This window comes from Pocillopora verrucosa, chromosome 7, assembly GCF_036669915.1.
Source record: "Pocillopora verrucosa isolate sample1 chromosome 7, ASM3666991v2, whole genome shotgun sequence".
NCBI classification, from domain to species: Eukaryota; Metazoa; Cnidaria; class Anthozoa; order Scleractinia; family Pocilloporidae; genus Pocillopora; species Pocillopora verrucosa.
Window position 1 is genome coordinate 21,331,755 of NC_089318.1, and position 21,173 is coordinate 21,352,927.

At 38.0% G+C, this 21,173-nt stretch overlaps 3 protein-coding genes and 1 pseudogene across 3 annotated transcripts; 3 read left to right on the forward strand and 1 right to left on the reverse strand.

Annotated features, from left to right (window-relative positions):
- Positions 1–2,104: 2,104 nt before the first annotated feature.
- On the reverse strand, positions 2,105–10,490 carry LOC131798102 (TNF receptor-associated factor 4-like). Its single transcript, XM_066169579.1, has 7 exons — positions 10,299–10,490; positions 5,378–5,441; positions 4,786–4,890; positions 4,527–4,691; positions 4,271–4,345; positions 4,108–4,185; positions 2,105–3,818 (listed from the first exon to the last, which is right to left on the reverse strand). Exons 1-7 carry the CDS (start codon positions 10,466–10,468, stop codon positions 3,174–3,176), a joined length of 1,302 nt encoding a protein of 433 aa, XP_066025676.1. The 5' UTR covers positions 10,469–10,490; the 3' UTR covers positions 2,105–3,173.
- On the forward strand, positions 5,384–8,494 carry LOC136282241 (uncharacterized; annotated as a pseudogene).
- Positions 10,491–10,678: 188 nt separating the features above from the next.
- On the forward strand, positions 10,679–15,876 carry LOC131786703 (TNF receptor-associated factor 4-like). Its single transcript, XM_066169580.1, has 5 exons — positions 10,679–10,851; positions 11,564–11,628; positions 13,579–13,653; positions 14,023–14,100; positions 14,850–15,876. The coding sequence occupies exons 1-5, from the start codon at positions 10,794–10,796 to the stop codon at positions 15,474–15,476; spliced, it is 903 nt and encodes a 300-aa protein (XP_066025677.1). The 5' UTR covers positions 10,679–10,793; the 3' UTR covers positions 15,477–15,876.
- Positions 15,877–17,332: 1,456 nt separating this feature from the next.
- LOC131786702 (uncharacterized) lies at positions 17,333–20,964 on the forward strand. The gene is made up of 6 exons (XM_059103773.2): positions 17,333–17,651; positions 17,994–18,286; positions 18,480–18,594; positions 19,119–19,155; positions 19,370–19,496; positions 20,154–20,964. The coding sequence occupies exons 1-6, from the start codon at positions 17,522–17,524 to the stop codon at positions 20,670–20,672; spliced, it is 1,221 nt and encodes a 406-aa protein (XP_058959756.2). The 5' UTR covers positions 17,333–17,521; the 3' UTR covers positions 20,673–20,964.
- Positions 20,965–21,173: the final 209 nt, after the last annotated feature.

The window sequence follows — 21,173 nt, forward strand, 5'->3', positions numbered from 1 at the left end:
AGAATGTAACGAGTTTACGACTAAACAGCTTTCACAGTTAGTCTTCGGGACTCATAATCTGAATATTCCGTACCTATGAAATTTCCACTACATATTCTCAAGAAGTGAATTTTACCGAGAGAGCAAATCGAGGTCTACCACGTAAGAGGAAATTAGTCATTTGCCCTAAATATCACTTGCAATGATTATGGCCACAATGGTTTTTCACTGGATGTGCAATTTTAATTTCTAACACTGTGTTCGACTAGTCTGAATTAGTTCATACGTTGAACTTGCACTTGACTTCCTAGACAACGCAGCACGATAAATGTCTCCCAATTTCCACCGCAGTGATTGTACTCCAAACTAAAAAGTCCTAAAAGCAAAGGGATCTAAAAAAGAGACGGCGGAATTCATTCCTGCAATGACGATTGGTTCTCGATTTCGAAATCGCTAAGTCGACAGTTGATCAAATATCATCTGTTCTGAAATAATACTGCTTAAAATTCGAATCTCTTTTTCACATCACGTTTTGCTTCTGAATGTCGCAATATTGGCGAGACTTTATAGCTATGTACGGTTTTAATTAGCCTTAACTTCTCGGCCAATAAATTGCAAGAAAACTATTGTTATACGGTCCTCGATTTCGAAATCGCTAAGTCGACAGCTGATCAAATATCGTCTGTTCTGAAATAGTACTGTTAAAAGTTCAAATTTTTTTTTCACGCCACGTTTTGCTTATGAATGTCGCAATATTGGCGAGAATTCTTAGCTATGTACGGTTTTAATTGGCCTTAACTCCTAAGCCACTAAATTGCAAGAAAACAATAACTATTTTATTATGGTCTTATATACCTTGTAAATGGTATTGAATCACATTACATTCTCGCTTAGAAAATCTGTGTTGTTGTCGAAGTTGATTTTACAGCTGTTGTTGACATCATTGCTGGCAGTGTTGACATTGTTATCGTTATTGACCTCAATAAATCTCGGAAGATCAAGAGGGAGGAATCCCTGAAAATGTAGCATTTGGCGTGTTGGTTGAGACGGGATGTGAAAAAATATTTGCAGTATAAGCAAAACCGAATATATGGAAGATCCTTAATAATCCATTGTATTACTCTTGATGGTTGAACTTTCTTTCAGACAGCAAATTCAAGAACAGTCTTTAACATGTCCAGTAGACAGGCAGAATTTGGATCCAGACCGGGTTTATATAACTGTTCTTTTTCTGAAACTTAATGAGTAATTTGGTTAGCTAAGTGCTTATAAAATTCTTATGGAAAAAATCTATACTAACATTATGGACAGGAAAAATAAATGCGAAGATAACACGAGACAAAAACTTATTAAATGCCTTGGGAAAGTACGACACACAAAATACTCGTAGAAAAAAGGTTTACATCGACGTAAAAATAAGACACACTGCTAAAAGTGGCTTAAAACATGACATATAAGGGGCGGTGTAATTTAGATAAAGTGCGAAAATAATGGTGTAGAAATAATACGTGCAAATACGAAAAGAATAAATCATGGCTAAATTGATTTAGCACCTTGAGTTCAAATGTCCGCAACGCATTGCAGATTAATATAATTGGGGAATTTCGAAGATGTATTCTCGTGGCGATCCGTTGTCGTAAAGCTCTCCTGGTGTTGCGATTTCATCGTGGGTATACATGCTTCTTGAATTTTAATTCCTCAGTTTCTGTTTCCATCTACATCGGAAGTGGCTAAAAATGAACATCGTTAGACATGCTGTTATAAAAAGTATCTTCTGCCGCATCCGAAAGAGAAAAAACATTTTGCTGGCTTAATCTTCGCTTTAGCTCCTTTTAGCTACGATTGGCTTCCATTTTTCTTTAATCCTTAAGCAAACTGCAACGTTACATTTCCATTCGTTTTCTATAAGATTCAGTAAAAAATTTTAGGAAACGCTTGTTTGTTTTTTTATTATAACCTTGGAAATTTCTTGGTTTTAAAATTACTCACGGATTTTCTTGTTTCTTTTTTTTTTTTCTGGAGGGGGGAGGGGGGTGGGGGAGCTGTAACGGTTCTAGTTAACAGTCATCAAATGTTATATTTCCTTTTTTTCTCGAATGAATTTAACTTGATTTAATCTGTCGTACTGAGCGATGTTTACATGACACGATTTTTAAAACTTGGGAACAGGAAATACCGGTCCTTCTAATAAATACCTCCTACTGACTGAATGTTACTTCCGCGCTGAAAGTTATGGATCGTGGAGCGCGCGAATCGAAGATCGAAGCTTAAAAAACGGGAATTACTCACGATAAAGGCCAAAATACTTAGTAAGTAGGATATCAGTAATATTCCTACTTTCCGTCTGACGGGCTCGGGAAATCATTTCTAGTCACAAGAAGCGCAATCAAAGGACTAAGGCGCATTGAAATTAAAATGAGATGATCCTAATTTGGTTTTAAAACTAATTAGTAACAAGGGGAACTTTGGATTCTAGCAGGCCTTACAAAAGATACAATAATTTATGGTTACAATTTTTACATATTCATTTCCGCAGAAAATTTACACAACTTAAACTCAGTTTAGCACCTTATCATTTTTACACAAAGCTTATACAAAGTACTTAACCACGACCAATTTTCTAGAACTAAAAATCTGAACAAAACTTTCCGTTGAGGACTCTAAGCAAGGTCAAGAACAAACCCAAACACGACTAGTGATGACGATTATCGTACGAGAACTAAGTCTTATCACAACAGTCAACGACGCATCGCTCAAGAGGTAAAAATAATAGTGAGGTCCTGCACATGACAAAACAAGGCTCCCAAGACTGGCGTAGGGATTTCAAAATAATCTGACAGGCCTTAACAATTTCTAAATACTCAGTTAGAACATCCCCGATTATAGCGGCTCCAGAACACTTCTAATTTCAGTATTTCATAACAATAAACTAAATTTTCCTTTAAAAAGACTTTTGGTCCTGAAAAATGTCCTTTCTCAAAGCACCGTTGCGTGCGAAAACACTGCGCATCAGCCGTTCACCTGAATTTTGACACCAACCAAAATATGGCTCTTTGTATAGTACTTGGCACTGTTCTTTCTCGGCTTTACTTTTGAATAGCAAAAGTTCCGATCCAAAGCTAGTCACAGCTAATGTTTCAAATTGTTTTGCAATGGTCCTAAAAAAAATTGGATTAAAAATCGTAATAAAGAAGTCATTTGTTTTCTTGAATCTCAACTTGAAGAAATAGATTATCATCCACAATGTACTTCCTTGACTTGAGTTCCTCGTGGGATATGTACCCTAAAATACCCCACCCTTTGTTCTCTTTTTCCTTGGGCCTAAAATAGCTGGCTGGGTTCTGTTGCGGGTTAATAAAAGAACTAATGTTTTCCCGTTTGTCTTCATCATCTTGTTGATCGATCAATGTTACTCGTACTCTCTTGCTAAAGGGCCAAGCAAGTGCGTCGTCATATTCACCTTTCATTACAACAATGAACACTGAAAGGTGAGTATTCGTGTAAGATCCACAGCCATGGGGATAAATTCTTAATTTCAAATTGTAGCCATAGGTTGCTGTCTGAGGAATCACACTTTCCACTCTTTCTTTATTTCCGACCTTGGATTGTTGAAACACCTGATTAAAATCAGGAATCTTCCAAAGAAAAGTTCCGTTTTTCCTTTCTATCATTTTACTTTCGTCTTTCAGTACTTTTTCCAAAAAGAGGTTCTGAAGTGTACTAAATTTGTCCATCAGTTGTCTTGTTAAGTCCTGTGTTTCCTTCAACCTCAGACAAGCTAAATCAAGATGAACCGCCATAGTGGTTTGAAGATGAGTCTCCACTTGTTTTCTCTGAACCTGAAAGAAAATTAAGTTTCTTAAATTAAGAATTTCTCTTTTCCGATGAAGACCCCAGCGTTAAGCCTGGTGTATAAAATGGCATCATTATAGTGCACAAATAGCAATATCTGCTTTCTCTGGAGTGAACCCCCTCTCGACGCTACCATACATATTAATTTCAATTTCTTTTTCATTTCAATTCATTCATTCTTTTTTTTTTCTTCAGTTCTCTGGGTCGATTTTGCAACTCGTGACATTTGCACGCTGACAATTACTAATCGCATGCTACAATTCCTTACATACCGACCTTTTTTTCGCATCCCATCTCCACGTAAGGGCAGAATATCATGGCATGAGGACAATCATCTTTGGTATGGTTTGGTATCTGAAATAAATTCATCGCGCCATGTAGTTAACCAAACTGTTAGCTTATGTCGTCTAAAACTGACTAAAAAATCTCCTTCACTTACCAGTTCCCTTTGAATTGACAGACCACAGCCGTTGGGACAGGTTACCGGGTACTTCAAGCACCTTCCAATATGATCCTGAAAGAGATAAGATTGACATCTTTCATGTAATAACTCTCAGTTAATGCGTGCGTTGTGATTACTCCACAAAGCGGGCCTTTTTGCAAGGCCCGAGCCCTTTAAATCACTATGGGAGCGAAATCTATGAACTTTCTTAAGAATATAGACTTCCTCTACACATCTGATCGTGATAAACTACCTGCATGCAACATACTGGGTGTGGCTCGTTGCAATGTTCACATTCAGTGATCCTCCACAAACACGTGATGGTCACGTGTCGTTTGAGCTCTCTCTGTTGCATGGTCTCATGACAGTGTTCGTTAGGACAAGTGATGACTTTGAAAAGACAAGCTTTCAGGTGAGTCTGTAATAAAAACATAAAATATATCTCAGATATAACTAACGAAATGTACGATAGCTATCAAATAACGCTAAGCCCGTTGTGATTCCGAAATTACCTCTTTGTTCCTCAGTTCCCCAGTCCATTCGCAGCCATCACAAGGACATTTGATAGCAAAGGAAAGGATTTTTCGTTCTGTCGCTTTATCAGAGAAGACATCCGGCTATAAGAGAAACCAAACTATTAACATAAAAATTAATAGCTGATGTTCCAAATAAGACTTTAGTCAACCTCGAGGACAATCAAAGCAAATAACTTACTCGTCATGTTTTGTTCTGTATGAAATGGAAAAACCGATTGCAGCTGTTACTCAGATAGTGCAGTAGAGGCTTAGAGATATCAGCATCCTTCTGTTTAATTTCATGATGTTATTTGTCTCAAGAGAAGGGCAAGAGACAGCTTTGTGCTTCACTGGTAAGTGCTATTACATACTTTTACCCGACGATGTAAGGGTAAGGTATTTGAAGTAGATTCATCTCTTTCCTTTGAACTTTATAATATTTTACAACCCAAAATAATTTCAAGTGATTCAGTGCTATTTTAGTGAGGACCGAAGAAATAATCTTTCTATTAAAATAACTTTTGATCAAAGCATAGCTTTGATGTGGACACATCTGTCGGTCAAAGGAAACGTTAGTAGGCACATATACCTTGTCTCTGTCTAGAACTTCTCTATCCACTGGGCAAGTTGGGGGCTGACCATTGATCTCCAGTCTGTTAACAAGGTGTTAGATAAATTAACCCTTTGTCTCCCAGAATTGATTAACATGTACCTCCTCACTATGATATCTCTACATTATTCAGCAAACAGGTAATGAGAATACTCATTCATATCAGGTAGAAGTTGTTAAATTGCTCTTACGGCAAATTCTTCTCGCTGATATAAAAGGAAATGTGTAGCAGCTAGAGGGGAGAATTAAAAATCAGATCTTGGGAATTAAAGGGTTAAATAACTTATTCGTCGACTTATACCCCGTTCACACCAAAGCTTATTAAACATGTTTAAATCTTGTTTTACTAAACTGGTTTTATTAAACTACCTGTTCACACCGCGGGCGCGTGTAGCCAAACATGTTTAAAACCGTGTTTAACAAAACTACCTAAATGAGGTTGTTTAACTTTCGTGTTTAACTAAACACATTAAAGATGGCGGTTGCCAAAAAAACCCGCGGAAGGATTTGGGAAAACCAGGAAACGTTATTGTTACTACAGAAGTGGGGGGACGAAAATATACAAATGAAGTTAATATCGTGTACCAGAAAGAGGCCTATATGGCAAGAAATAAGTGATTTTATTCGAGCGGCAGGCTACGAAGACCGTGATGAAGATGCCTGCAAAACAAGAGTACACACATTAGTAAGTGCGTATCGCTCCTACAAAGACGAATGTGAGAAGACCGGAAACGGGACTCCAAAGAGGAAGCCGGCGTTTTTCGACGAAGTCGATGAATTTCTCTCAAAAAAACCATGTACCAAACCGAAGGTTGTGGTAAATTCTTCAAAAATTATCATTGAGGCGGACAACGAAGAAGAAGACAATGAAAAAATTAAGAACGATGAACTAACGAAGAGTTGCCTTCCTTCAGCGGCGGCACCAGCGTCGGCAGCAACAACAAAACAGCCGGCAAATTTCCTCAACCAAACAAGGGTGAATGTTTGACAGGTGAGCTTTGAAAACTTTCGCTGATTGGAGGGTCAGACAATAGTCCAAGAAAATGTTTCAATATCGGCGCCTACGTTGTCTGTAATCTCTAACAAAATTTCTTGATAATTTTACTTCCAAGATGATTGGAGTTGAACAAAAATATTGAGATAAGTATTGGCTCAAACTTTAACTTCTGCCTTTAAAGATTTCTTGTATTCCTTCACAGAAAGAACAACAGATGCTGGCAAGCCATTTTTCAAACCCGTTACGAAGAAGCGGAAGGTGTCAACGACGGATGCCTTAACACAAATTGACAAGGCGTTGGAGGCATTTGTTTCTTATCAACAAGCTGCTGATAGGAGTTTTCTTGCCGCAGAGGAGGCTCGTGAAAGACAAGAAGAAGAAAGGGAGGAGAGAAGAAGGAAGGAAGACCAGGAGTTTCTGCTGAAATTGGCGCAGGTACTTCGAAAATAAAAAGTACGTGTCTTCAACAATTTAATTTGCGATCGTACCTGCGACAGTTTCAGTTGGTTTAGTTTTCGGCTTTATTTATGCTGTAAGTTGAACGATGTTTCACGAAATCTAATGGCCGATTCCCAGTCGTTGGAGAAGGTGCAAGAAAAAAAAGAAAACTATATTGAACTTACCGATTAGATCATTGATGTTGACATGCTCTGGTTAACTTTTCTTTACTTGAACTAATTGTCTTCTATAGTTGTCTTCAATTGAATATGCTTTTTTTTTTCTTTGAGAAAATAAAAATCGTTTTTTTTCCTTTAAGTGTTATTTTTAATTTTCCGGCAGAGCCTAGTTGTTCAGAGGCCGATTAACACTAACCCAGGGTTAAATTTTGATTCAGCTTCTTTATTTCTTTATTCAGGAGTCTTTTTTGGGATAATTTTCCCTATTCCTTTTAGACCATCTAATCATCAAATTGTAGACAAAAAAAAAAAAAGAAAATGGATTTCTTTTTAAATTTTCATATTTGAAATCAAATTTCACACTAACCCTGGGTTAAGTTAAGCCACCTTTGAATGGCCTGGCCCAGAGTATTTAAAAAATGCTCCAGAAAATTAATGAAATAAATGAATATTTTTGTGCACAGTGGTTAGGATCTTTTGGAAAAATTGATTTAATATTTGAAATAAAGTTTTGATCCACCTTTAAAATGATGAAATTTGTTTCTGAGGTTCCATCAGTTGTTCAGAGAGAGAGGGTCATATGAATGATGTCTTTTAAGTCTCCTTGATAAATTTAATTTCTGACATGAAAATAATTCTGATGCCTCTTTGAAAAGAAATAAAAGGCATGAACAGTAGACATCGCAAGATCTTTGGCTATGTTACAATAGAATACTTATGCATTAGAAGTGCACACATCGAGTTCTGGATGCACTTGAATAGTCTGTTTAACAAATGCAGACGTACAGTTATTTTAATCCCTACCAAATTATGTCAAGACGAACAAAACAAAATAAAGTACAGCCGTGCTGCCTCGAAGCAGGACAGATTTTGTCAGCATAAAAATCTGACAGATCAGTGCCTAAAAGTTTTTTATAAGTAAATAACCAGTTCACGGAAATTTTACGAGGTGAGACTGACAGCTCATAGTTGGCAAATCACATCTTTTGTGTTTAGGTGCTGACAGGATTGGTGGAGGAGGCGATCGGAAATGGGTGAGGATGCTTGTCGTACCTTTCAGGGGTCAAAATCGGTGATCTGGTACCTTTTACGATATCTCAAACTTACTTTTTAGGGGTAGATATCAGTTATTGCCACTCCCACACGGACAAGACTCAGGTAACTTTTATAATTTTATAGGGGTCGTTTTCGAAATTCCCAGCGCGCATCCTCGCTCTCCTATATGTATAGAGGTTCCCCGGGGGTGCTGATACGTGCAGCACACTTGAAATTTAGCAAGGACAAATTTTAATATGATTTTCGGTGAAGAGAAAAAAGTTCTGTCAGCGTCTTGTAGCTAGTGCGAAAGGGCCCTCTACTACTGTGTGCTTAATTACGCGTCCCGCCAGACGGCGGGAAGTCTACAAAGCGCTCAGACATTAGTATAGCAAACTCCGCATCTGTCTGGATTTTTGGTAGCCTATTGACCAATTCCCAATCGAGGCCTAAGTCTGACGGGACGCGTAATTTTGCACAAGCTGGTAAGTAGCCACTATCTGTGGTACACGCTTGCCAATTCCCCAGTAGGCTTTTGGAATCGACTTAACCCTACCTTTACCATGGCCGCACACTTCATTAGGCACTCTACATCTACTAATGGAACCACGAATCCACCCAACACCGGTACCGAGATTTGATCTATGAGAGGGGCAAATTGTAAAATCATCGATATCTTATGGCGTCTTGAAGATGCCGGCTCGCGACAAAATAAGATCAACTTCAGTTTCTGGATCTCCGCAAGTAACTTGAAATGTCTATTTTACAATTACGCAGGGGAACGACATGCAACGATATGATATGCAACGTCGGTCTTCTCGATAACTATACCCAAAAGTCCCACCAGCGAACGATTTAAATGTACAGCAAATCTCCTTGTTAGCATGTAAGACGAGACGCTTATACAACAGATCAATTAGCTAAATCAGTATGTAGATTGTCAATCGAATTGACTTTTGTAAACATTCTTTGACTTCCGCCGGGAAAGGAATCATTGATGGATCTGAACATTTTAGTTTTCTGAATACAGTAATTCTTGGAGTTTTTTATAGATATGAAAAGAAGGAAAAAAAACCCATCTCTTGGTAATTCAGAGGCTGATTCATCTTTGAATTTCTATGTGTCGCGCTTGTCATGCAACTAATATAATAATTTGGAGAAGATTTACAAACTGCAAATTAAATCTGGCTAAAATGTGGTAGAGCATAACTTGATCATCGAAACAGCTAATAAAATCATAAATAAACAAGGTAAGAGTGTCATGTTAGATTTCTTTACAAACTGTAGTAAAGTTACGCATAGTAAAGTTATGCCAGTAAACGGTGGCGACAACTGAAGCACACCATGTATATTTCATAGTCGCTCGCAAGTAAATTTTGCCGGACTTTGAGTTCGTCTCACGATAGAATAACACAAATACACAAGGAAATTTTTACAGTAACTTTATAACCAACCTTTTTTCTTTTAAAAGTTAGAAGCTCAGTAGATTCTGTCATATCGGTCATTGTTAAAACTGTCTTTGTTTTGATGCTACTTTTCGACACAGAAAAAGTATGTCGGACAAAAATATTCACCAAAAAATAAATCTTTCTTTGCCAGCTTCAATAATGACAGAGGATTAAGTTTAGATTGTAAAACAAAGGATTATGCCGACAGAAATACGGGAGGTAGAGTAAATTCGATACACGAGGTCACACAACTCGGGTAATATTCAGAGTGAAAATTTGCATATTTGAGCGATCGAACGAAAAAAATCATTTCTCAAAAACTAAAATATATTTTCACAAAAAAACCGCACCACAATTATTAGAACATATTGGGCTACAAAATATGAAAGTAGGAGAGAAAACGAATTTTGGGCGCCTTGCCACAATATTTCAAATTTTTTCGATGGATGCTGACATCCTCTTAAGAGGCAATTGTGTTCACATAGGCAGAGGGAAAGTTCTAAGATAGTAATTTTAAAGGTTCATGTAAGAACATCTTAGAACAATTTTCATGCTCTATGATTTTCGCATTTCTCGAAAATACTAAAGTGTTGACGGGACCGATAACCCAAACAGTCGATCACACTGTTAATAGCAAGAGTGTGGTTACCTCAAAATGCAGCCAAAAACAATCAGGGGGAAACTCTACATGCTAATGCTCTAAATGTAAAAAACAAGCCGTGCCAAGTTGGTCTTTACATCGGCTATTAGAACAAACATACCTTCATAATCCGGCGAACAAAATTCAAACAAGAAAGACGCACCTTCTGAAACATTCCTCGAGGCATCCCTTACAAAATCTGTGACCGCATTTCGTTTGGAGTGGTTCCCTAAGCGGCAACTGGCAAATTAAACAAAGACAATCGTCCTCGACTGTATCCACAAAGTTCTCGTCATAACCTGAAGGGTACTCATTTCCTAGAGCTTCCGCCATTTTGAAAGACGAATTGAAAGTGAACGCCTTGTCTTGTCACTCAAACTCAAAATATGCAAACTAAGTAACTTATTAAAAACATCGTAACCGTAGTTATCTCGTTCCGTACTTGAGACAGAGGAGGCAGATAAATAAGCGTTACTGACCACACATGAGGACAGATTCACAGGAAGGCTGAATATTGAAATATACATCGTCGGTAGAAGATACTGCGGGATCAGCAGACTTGACTTTTGATTGGAGTTACAGTTTAAAGCGTTGATATTGAGTGACACCAAAAACCGGAATTAACGTAAGCGTAGGCAATCTGACCGGAACTTTAGCAATGCAGATAGGGTTTCAAAGCCAGTTGCGGTTTGTCTTTTTGCTAAAACAAAAACCAAGTAAGTCGCAAGTGGCATATTTTAAAAGTACACCGAGACAAAGCCTTTCATTGATAATGTATCCCATGGCACAGTAAAACTGACTGATAGGAGTGACACCTTTCAATAACAAATGTAATCCAAGAAGGTCACCAACATTCAAGTGCGCACCCATTCGGTGGCAGATGATATCCACCCACACCAGAAAATTGGTGAGAGCTCAACAGCTTTGCTGTAGAATTTCAATATTTTAATGAAATGAATCATATTTTGAACTGCGAGTGAAATTCAATAGAAGAATTTGACCTGCAATATATATAATCGTAGAAAAGGAGCCCGAAAAAATTCAGTCTTTGACGAGTTCGAACCCAGGTAGCCTCCCAGTAGCTGGTTGGGCGCTTCTATCAACTGAGCTGCGACACCAAAAGTTGGGATTTTAGTTAAGAAACACACTGAAGAGCTGATTAAACAGGATTCTATGTTTAAAGGGATCTAAACAGTAGCCATAGAGCAAAAACTGAATCTTGGTCACGAAAACATAACTGACTCCGTGACGTTCAAATTTGGATTAAAAGGTCAAATTTACATACATTTCAACTCAACACATCGTCAGGAGCTTAACATAGCGAAATCCATAGCAAATAAACCAAAACCCTACATTTGGCTATGAAGATGACTTTTTAAAAGCAGTTGATCAAGATTGCCAATACACAATATGTCATTTACCGCTTAGGGAGCCGTTTCAAACGAGGTGTGACCACAGATGCTGCAAAGAATGTATTGACGAGCGTATTGAAGGTACGAGATTACGATAAACAGTTTTCACAGTTATTCTTCAGTACGCATAATCTGAATATCCTGTACCTATGAAATTTCTGCCGCAAACTCTCCAGAAGTGAATTTTACCTAGAGAAAAGTCGAGGTAAGAGGAAATTAGTCATTTGCCATAAACATTACTTGCAATGATTATGGCCACAATGGTTTTCCACTGGATGTGCAATTTTAATTTCTAACACTGTACTCGACTAGTCTGAATTAGTTCATACGTTGAACTTGACTTCCTAGACAACGCAGCACTATAAATGTCTCCCAATGTTCATCGCAGTGATCATGTTCCAAAGTAACAAGTCCTGAAAGCAAAAGGGTCTCTTAGAGACGGCGGAATTCATTCCTGCAATCACGCACTGCAAGCGTGATGGTTCTCGATTTCGAAATCGCTAAGTTGACAGCTGATCAAATATCGTCTGTTCTGAAATAGCACTCCTTAAAGTTCAAATCTTTTCTCATCACCACGTCTTGTTCATGAATGTCGCAATATTGGCGACACTTCGTAGCTATGTACGGTTCTAATTGGCCTTAACTGCTCGGCCACTAAACTGCAAGAAAACAATAACTATTCTAATATAGTTCTCGATTTCTAAATTGCTAAGTCGACAGCTCATCAAATATCGTCTGTTCTGAAATAGTACTGTTCAAAGTTCAAATCTTTTCTTCGCACCACGTTTTCCTTATGAATGTCGCAATATTGGCGAGACTTCGTAACTATGTACGGTTGTAACTGGCCTTAAATTCTCGGCCACTAAACTGCAAGAAAACAATAACTACTCTAATATAGCTCGTAACTTGTGTTGATTCAAATTACATTCCCGCTCAGTAAATCTGTGTTGCTATCAAAGTTGATTTTCCAGCTGTTGATGGCATCATTGCTAGTGGTGTTTTTTATTGTTATTGTTATTGACCAAATTAATCAAGAAAGATCAAAAGGGAGGAATTTCCCTGAAAATATAACATTTGGCGTATTGGTTGAGGCGGGATGTGAAAAGATTTGCAGTATATGCAAAACCTAAATACATGGAAGATCCTTAATAATCCATTGCATTATTCTTGATAGTTGAACTTTCTCTCAGACAACAAATTCAAGAACAGTCTCCAATTATATAACTTATTCAGAAGAAAGGAAACTTAATAAGTGATTTGCTTAGCTGAGTGCTCATAAAATTCTTATGAAGGTTGGAAAATATCAAAGAAATCTTGTTTACTAAGTCTGAATTTATTGTATCTATTGTTTGATATGCTTTCAAATACCTTAAATAATTCAGACACTCGTCTTCGTACCCTCTTTTAGAATTAAGAGAAATATCATTCACTAATTCAATTTATTATAGGCTCACCTTTTCTTTAATTTTACATGAAACTTTTAAAGAACCTGGCTCATTCGCTGAGCATTAACGTAAAACCAGGGCTATCGTGTTTACGTCTTAGGACGTATTTCCTGATACAGCAACAGAAGGAAGATCCTCTCTATGGCAATCAGATGTCCAAGTGAGGGCTGTGAATGGATTGGAGAACTTAAGAATAGGGAAGTAAAAACTAATACTCATTTAGATCAATGCCTAAGGACACTTCTATCATTTAATCCTTTCTCATTTAATACACAAGGTAAGGCTGTAGCTCTTTAATATGCACCTAGTGGACTAAGGCATTTTAGATGCAGATCGATACTTTTTTTCCATGATAAAACTAAAGCTTCATGTACCATGTACGCCTGAAAATTAGAAAGTATACTCAAAAAGGCTAACCTTGTACCCAGACCTTCCACGGCCAAGTGGTTGCAAGGTAAGATCTGGGTACGAGATTGCAAAAAAGCAAAAACCTGTTATTTGGAGTATGTTAATTAAAAACATAACTCTAAAGAGTAAGCATAATCATAATTTCCAGTTCCTTACATGAGATTTTTTTATTTTTCAGGATCATCTTAGGGAGTGCCCTATGTCCCGAGTAGCATGTCATAACTACTGTGGTCTTTTGATCACCAGGGAAATGGTAAGGCATACTGTTTAAAAATGAACAACTGTTTGTATGCGTAACTAGGCTCTTTCGTTCTTCAAACGGCCAATCAAGGCCTAGATGGATAGATTGGTTTTACTCGTTTTTTCGCTTTCATGCTTGTATGATCATTCCTATAAAAAAAATTGGTAGAATGTTTTCCAGCAGGCAGTGTATTTTCATGATAAAGCAGCCACATCTTTTTTTTTTTTTTTTTTTTTTACGAAGTGGCCACGCAGTGACATTTTGAAGCATGGATACTAACTCATATAACATTAAGAAACACGGAATACTCATTCCTGCTAAGGAATTCAGCATTTCTACTTCTTTTGTTTTGTTCTAATACACCGATTTGATGTGATTTAGGTTCTTACTCACGTCAGAGACGAATGTCCGCTAACCGTAGTCTCCTGTCCGTATGCAGGCATGGGCTGTGAAGCTACGGTAAGTAAATGATAGTGGAGATCAGTTAGAAAGGATTGAAAAAAAAGCTTTTCCGTGGTCTCTCTCGCTTGAGAAGTTGGAGAAAGAGAGATCTTAAGATCTTGTGCCTTTTTATACCATTTCGTCGACGGTCGATATAAGAAGATTTTTCTGGTTGGATTTCTCACTTTGTGTAACACTCAAGGTGTGTAGATGCTCCAAAATAATCAAGCATATATCTTTCCATATATCACTCCTTCTAACAAGGAAGTCCCCACCACGCCCGTACCCACAAGTCTTCTCCTGTGAAATAAGGATCCGAGGAGGATTTACGGAACATGTGAAAACATGTAGGGTCGTGCCTTGAGGAAGTTCATCACCCTACATGATTTGCTAAGCATTCCTCTCTCTTAAGAGCTGCACTTTCACAATTCATTTCATTCATTTCGAATCTAGAAGTAGAAAGGGGTTTCTCACCACGCTTTCATCTGTCTTACATTAATGTGAAGTTGATTTTCATTTTAAACCTCGTTTCAAAATAACCTGGTGTGTCTGTGACAGTTGCATCTAGTGCAAGATCGCCAAGAGCCTTGGTTCCTTAGTTGATGATCAGTAGGTAATCTAATCGAACTTTGTGAGGTCGTCATTTCGGAGACAAAAAAATATTTCTTTCATTTATCGATTCTGACACTTCAAAAGGGAACTGCTGAAAATCTTGACTAAGACGCTTTGGTATAAATGATGACCGTGAAAAAAACGTTTTATTTTAGGTTTCTAGACAAGCCATGGAATCTCATCTTAACACTGCTATGAACCTTCATTTGAATTTAGCATGCGTAAGGTTTCAGAAGTCAATAGTTGAGTTAGCAGAAACAAGGAGTCAGCTTCAGGCTACAAGATTACAACTAGAGAGAACAAAAGAAGAGCTGGACACAACAACATTCGTCTGGAAGATTGATGGTTTCGGTGAGATTTTTAGACAAGCAATGGCAGGACGGAATCAGACTATAAATAGCGATCCGTTCTACACGAAAAATGGAACCGGACGTTACGGCTACAAGCTAAAAGTTCGAATCTCCCCAAATGACCAGCGAACTAACCAACTATCAGTGTTCATTATTGTAATGAAAGGTGAATATGACGCAATACTACCCTGGCCTTTCACTAAGAAAGTGAAGTTTACATTGATCGATCAACAGGCAGATCTCGACCAACGGAGAAACGAGACTGCGGAGCTCTTCGAACAAAATATCTCAAACTTTGCAAGGCCTGTCACAGACGAAAACAGAGGGAGGGGTATTGTGAATTTCATATCTCATCAAGCACTTTTTACCAGACGTTACATTGTGGATGACACTTTGTTTCTACAGGTTGAAATAAGCAAGCCGTCTAACTGAGTTCGGGCTCGTTTCGTGAAGTCCTTATTTGGCGAAAAAAGTAGACTTATTTACACCTCATCAGAAAAAAGACCGCTAATTAGTGATCATATAAAAGGACCTCTTGTTGTAGCGTTTAGATCACCCTGATGAAGGCACTAGATAGGAGTGTCGAAACATTGGGTCTATGAATTGTAACTTCTTCGGTTACAATCATTAATCTGCAAACCAGAGTAGCATCAAACCATGTCTGAAAGTAGACTTATCTTTTAAATATGACCTTCGCAAATTTCTTGACTGGTTTTATAGAGGGCCTCCATGGGGTTAATCGATGGCCGTTCGAGGGCCGAAAAAGTTAGCCTCTAGGCGTAAACAATTGAAAAATATTGACATAGTCATAAAAAAAGTTAATAAATAATATACAAGCAAAAAGATGACTCTTTTTCGTTCTTTTTATTTGCGTCATGCCTCACTGGTTCGGCTGCTTACCTTTGCCTTGTTGTCGAGGTAGTCGGGTTTTTCTCTCAGTAACTTGCTTTAAGCTTTTAAACTCTCTGTTACGAATAATCGAGCCTTTTTTCTCTTTCTCTGTTTGGTTAGCCCGGCAGTAAAATCCAGAACATCGAACCATTAGAATGCTTTCACTTAATCATTTCTACTTTCAAATGGGGAACGGAGACAGCATGGTTTTGAGAGGTACACTTACAAACGCCTTGGCCTGGGTCCGATAACGAGACAGGTTGTGTGTGTTTTGTGTTGAAAACAAACACTCCTATTAAAATTCTGATTCGACTTGGAATCGGAGCAAAGAACCCTTACGTGAACTGGCCAGTGCTAAAAACTGGTGTTTAATTATTAATTCATGCATTGATTGATAGATTGATTGATTTATTCCATTTCATCTGAAGTGTTTTCTTTGTTTTTTTTTCCTTTTGCTTCGTTTCTTGAAGCATTTTATGTGAGGCACGCACTGTATTATGCACGGGCGTTCAAATTCGCCTCGATAAAAATTTCTTTCAAAATTAAGGAAATTGAAGGCAGTGTGATGAATATAAGCGTTTTAAATCTTTTTTCGCTCTTGAAACTGAAAGCTCCCTATTCAAAGGAGACGTTAATGAAATATATTAAAAGTTAGCTATCAGCAGTGAGGAAGTGATCGCAGACGATTTTTTTCATCTCCGGTTATCTTTTGATATCTTTATTAAAATCTTCCTTGATTGGGATTTGGTGACTGACATCATTCAATGAAAAAGTGAGAGCTTTCCTCAAGGCTGACAATGTGCCTCATTTGTCTCAACTCTAAATTACATGGTGATGCCACTCTAAACGGTTATTACCGGAGAAATAAATCAAATTTTAAAAGGCTATTAAGTTAACGATTTCGATATTTGATTGCTTCTACCTTTCAAAAAAAAATCGTTCTGTCTTTCAACAAGAAATTAAAATCTCTTGCTTTCAATTTCTTTATCACCAAAACTGGAAAGTTTCGATTCAAAGCGATTTTTCTCCGGTTCAGGAAAACAGGATAACGGGAGAACATTTTCTTTCCAAAACTCCAAACTCTGATATGGAGGAAAAAGTCAAATTCCAATTTCTTGATCTTGTCGCTAATATTTTTGCTCTCAGAAATTTGCCAAAAAGACTTGAACGTTTGGTCGGGATTGCAATTTAGGACGGAAAGAAATTATTTCAGATCAGTCTAGAGCACTTCATTCACAAGTTTAATTCAAACACAGCAAAAAATTAAATTTTGAGGCTACATTACTGGCGTGATGCCGAGTATATCAGTTAAAAGGAGAAAGGTCTTAACTGCACACGCCGCACGCCTAGTAAATGACGATAAAAAGCGTTTTTCCGTTAGGCAATAATAATGACCGAACACACTGCTTTCTGAAATTCCAAAAACTTTGATATTCTGCTGAGTTCCGCAGAAATTAAATGGGCCTTTCAATTAGTGTAAAAGATAAACAAGATCTCGATAAATTGTATTGATAAACAAAAAGATGGACAGAAGAAAAAAGTTTACTGCAGCAGCACGGTTCTCCCACCCACGCGACTGGTAACTGATGAGTCATACCACATCAGATTCAGAGAGCACCGTAATGTTTCATCGTTTTATATGCCGTTGTTTCGTCATGTTATTCGGAGTACCGTTTTTTCCTTCGGGATGTAATTATGGGATGTCTTCTCCAGGAGGTAAGATTTCGTTTGCCTATACGCAAGTTAAACATTTCTTTAACCACACGCTTTTAATTCGTCCGCAATTGAAATATGTCTTAGGATTCAGAGCGCACTGATAGCAGCTATCGGTGCTGTTATAGACAGGATAGGATAGATAGATAAATAGATAAGATATCATCTGATAGATAAGATATCATCTTGTGGAAATAACCAATGGTATAGTTCAAAATGTTTAGGATTTGAAGAATGACACAATGAGTCTGCAACACTATTTTGGAGCCAGCTACGAAAGCGGCGCGACCCTGTAAGATTTTTGCCAAACTTGAAAAGACGTCTACAATTGCTATTTCCTTGCAGGATTACCGGTTTTGGAGCAAAAGTTCATCGTTTCATCCAAGACTTTCAAACAAAGTCTTTTAACAATAGATGGATATTTTTATCTCACTGCACCTAAGATTGGAACATCGTTGGCATTCGACGACTACGAATGCATCTTTTTATGCCTAAGGAATCCTTCATGCTCGTCAGTAAACTTGGCAGTGGCAAGGAAACGCCATGCAAAGATTTGGTGTGAGCTGCTGTCTTCTCATAAGCATAGACTTCCTGAGGAATTCAGAGAAAATAGGACTTCACATCACATTTCCATTATGGTGGGGCTTGTTTTGTTATCTAAATTGACTTGACTTTTTCCAAAACACTGACTATCGTAATACAGAGTAGTTTAATTTCTATGAAGTTAAATTCTTCGTCACGAAACATTTCTGGCCGTAAAGGTGAAGTGCCTCGTCTCTATTCAATCAATAAGTGTGGTTTGTAAAAGTTTTGTCCTTCTTCTCTTGGTAGTCTCCATGTTTTTCCTCTCCATGCCATAACGGTGGTAGCTGTGTGACAAGCCACATAGGTTACTCGTTTGAATGTGTATGTAAAAATGGATTTGTTGGAGAATATTGCGAGAAAGGTTTGTACGCTTTCTTAATTTATTATGATTCCATTGGTATTGACAACGTTTTCCTTTTTTTTTCTGTTTTTTAATTTTGTAACACCATTTCATATTTTATTCAGAATAAGCTCACACCTCCAACGTACAGAGACATTGCTCATGGGAGGGGTCCACGGGTGCATATGACAATCCCCAGTCCTACAGAATGATTATATACACAACTAATGCAACTAAGCTCACTTCAAATATCAATCAGATGCTAGTGTAGGAATTCCAAATTGGAAAACAGAACTCAGACTCTAAACGAGATCGAATCCAGATTCGATAGTTTGCGATTTCCTCCGACGTGACATGTAATCGCGCATCGAGGATACTTCTAAGAGGAGCACAATTTTCCAAATAAATTCTTGCCACTTTTACAAGAGCCTCTCCATTAAGCGAACACATTTATTTCGAGGCTGCTATCACATAATCACACTTTTCACTTCCTTTCCGTTCCTAACGATTTAATGTATTTCTAAGGTCATCTTTTTATCTTCTAGCTGTAAAATCATGCAAGGAGGCATATAATGCATCCAAGTAAGTGGCAATGACTGCTTGCCCTTTCAAACCGATTTATCCCATAATTTCCTCACCTATGACGCTGGAGACGCAGATGTGACTAGGCGGTTAGAATTACTTGGGATCCGCAAATAATATTTCATAGAGTTTACCTCGAAATTATTAAAGTTATAAATTTGTTCGATGAAGAGGGGTAATGACTTCCTTATCTTCTCAAACTCCGCTTTAACAGATCAAATACGAGTAAATTGGTTTCCCTTCATCTGGGCTCACAGCCAACGACAGTTCTTTGTCACATGGGAGAATTTGGATGCGGATATGGAGGATGGACGCCAGTAATGAAGATTAACGGCAACAAGGTATGATGCGGAATTGATTTTCTATTGCGTGTCATGATCGACCGCTTGAGAGATATTTTTTTTCGCAGGTGCTGACTGGCTTATTGACAACCAGGGCGACTTCCGCTCTCTGTTCGTGTCTCCGGCTGACATCTCCTTGACTAAGTGGACAGACACTATTTTTCAAATTGGTTGGGGGGGGGGGGGGAGGAGAGATGAGTGGGTCGTAGGATTTTGGGAATCACATAGTTTTCGAGGGGAACAAGCGGGGATCAATTGTCACTAACAGAGAAAAAAGGGGGAACCACATAAATTTGACCGCCAATGAGAGGGGAATCAAATATATCATAGTGACACGATAAAACTCCTCTAGTCCCTCCCTGGTGATGAAAAATGACCGCTCCCTAAATTGGCTCCGATTGACACTGTATGACTATTGATAACGAAATAATGTTACACGTTACTTCACCAAGTCATACATATTTCATGATCACCAGCTTCCTTTCATTGCCTCTTCTTGCTAACTGAAAGCAATTTTAAAGTAGATTCTGGTGCGGAACAAAAAGCTAACTTGGGAATAGAAATATTATAATTGTCTCAAACTGTCCTAAAACGAGCAGGATAATACGGTGGTAAACCAGTTATGAATTTATATCATATAATAAACTATTCTCCCAGAATACCTTTCACTATGATTCTGGTTACTGGAGTAATAAAACTGAATACAACACCGCTGGAGGGGAGACTGGATTCGACTCACAAGAGACCAAGTTACCTACTTATTGGAACACATCCTTCTCAAAGATATGTCTCGGTATGAAGATCGGTGAGCAGATCAGGTTCATTGTAATCAACATGAATGCCAGCTCTCTTTACTCATTGATCGCTGAGGGGAAATACCGAAGTACCTCATTGGGTCGTGACACGTGGAAGAAGCTTATTGGCTCTGAGGCCTCGTTGCAGCATAACTGTAACACAGAAGGGTTCAATGTTATCTGTGAGAGGTCTGTTTTTTCCAAAGCAAGAATCGGCATCGCTACTAACAACCAGAATCATTGCCGCTCTTGCGACTCCAGGATTGGGTTTGGTACAGGAGGGCAATATGATGACTCTAACACATGTGGAAACGAGGCTTCGCAGACACCGGATAATGGAGATAAACACATTAAAGCCATTGGTTACATTTTGGTTCATTGAAAGCTAAGAAAAACGTGGACAGTTTATTTAAATGTTAAGATTAGATTCAGAGAGATTTAGTTATTAATAAAAAAGGCTTTTTCAAAAATCTTAAAAGATGTTTTTTTTTTTTCGTTGTATACATCAATGACTTTTCAATTTTATTTGAGCCTTTTTTCGATTGTCTCGTTAGGCAGCAATGTTGCTTGCACATTTGCTTTGGCAAAAGTAATTGTTAGGTAAGACTCAAATCGTTCGCCGATACATTTGAAAGTAAAACTTGACAACAGCACCGATTTCGAGGGAAAACTCGATAATGTAGAATTATGTCATGAGATTTTCACTATCTGTATATCTAATAAAGTTATCTGCATGACACAATCTTCGTCCTAACTGAATTTTCCAACAACACAATGCACAACAGCTGCAGCATAAAGGTTACGCGTGCTCAATTCAAACCCCATCGCCTAAAGAAGATAAGCAGTATGCGGTGAAAACGTGGCGATCCACATCCGAAGTGAC

What these genes read in the sequence shown, in the direction of transcription:
- LOC131786703 (XM_066169580.1), top strand. Translation starts at nt 10,794, where the DNA reads ATGCAGATAGGGTTTCAAAGCCAGTTGCGGTTTGTCTTTTTGCTAAAA. An exon ending in TATTGACGAGCGTATTGAAG is followed by an intron (nt 11,629 to 13,578) that starts GTACGAGATTAC and finishes TTTATTTTTCAG; the next exon opens with GATCATCTTAGGGAGTGCCC. An exon ending in TTTTGATCACCAGGGAAATG is followed by an intron (nt 13,654 to 14,022) that starts GTAAGGCATACT and finishes GATGTGATTTAG; the next exon opens with GTTCTTACTCACGTCAGAGA.
- LOC131786702 (XM_059103773.2), top strand. Translation starts at nt 17,522, where the DNA reads ATGAGTCATACCACATCAGATTCAGAGAGCACCGTAATGTTTCATCGT. An exon ending in TGGGATGTCTTCTCCAGGAG is followed by an intron (nt 17,652 to 17,993) that starts GTAAGATTTCGT and finishes ATTTCCTTGCAG; the next exon opens with GATTACCGGTTTTGGAGCAA. An exon ending in GAGGCATATAATGCATCCAA is followed by an intron (nt 19,156 to 19,369) that starts GTAAGTGGCAAT and finishes CCGCTTTAACAG; the next exon opens with ATCAAATACGAGTAAATTGG.
- LOC131798102 (XM_066169579.1), bottom strand. Translation starts at nt 10,468, where the DNA reads ATGGCGGAAGCTCTAGGAAATGAGTACCCTTCAGGTTATGACGAGAAC. An exon ending in AAGTTCTAGACAGAGACAAG is followed by an intron (nt 4,891 to 5,377) that starts GTATATGTGCCT and finishes TTTCTCTTATAG; the next exon opens with CCGGATGTCTTCTCTGATAA. An exon ending in TGTCAATTCAAAGGGAACTG is followed by an intron (nt 4,186 to 4,270) that starts GTAAGTGAAGGA and finishes AATTTATTTCAG; the next exon opens with ATACCAAACCATACCAAAGA.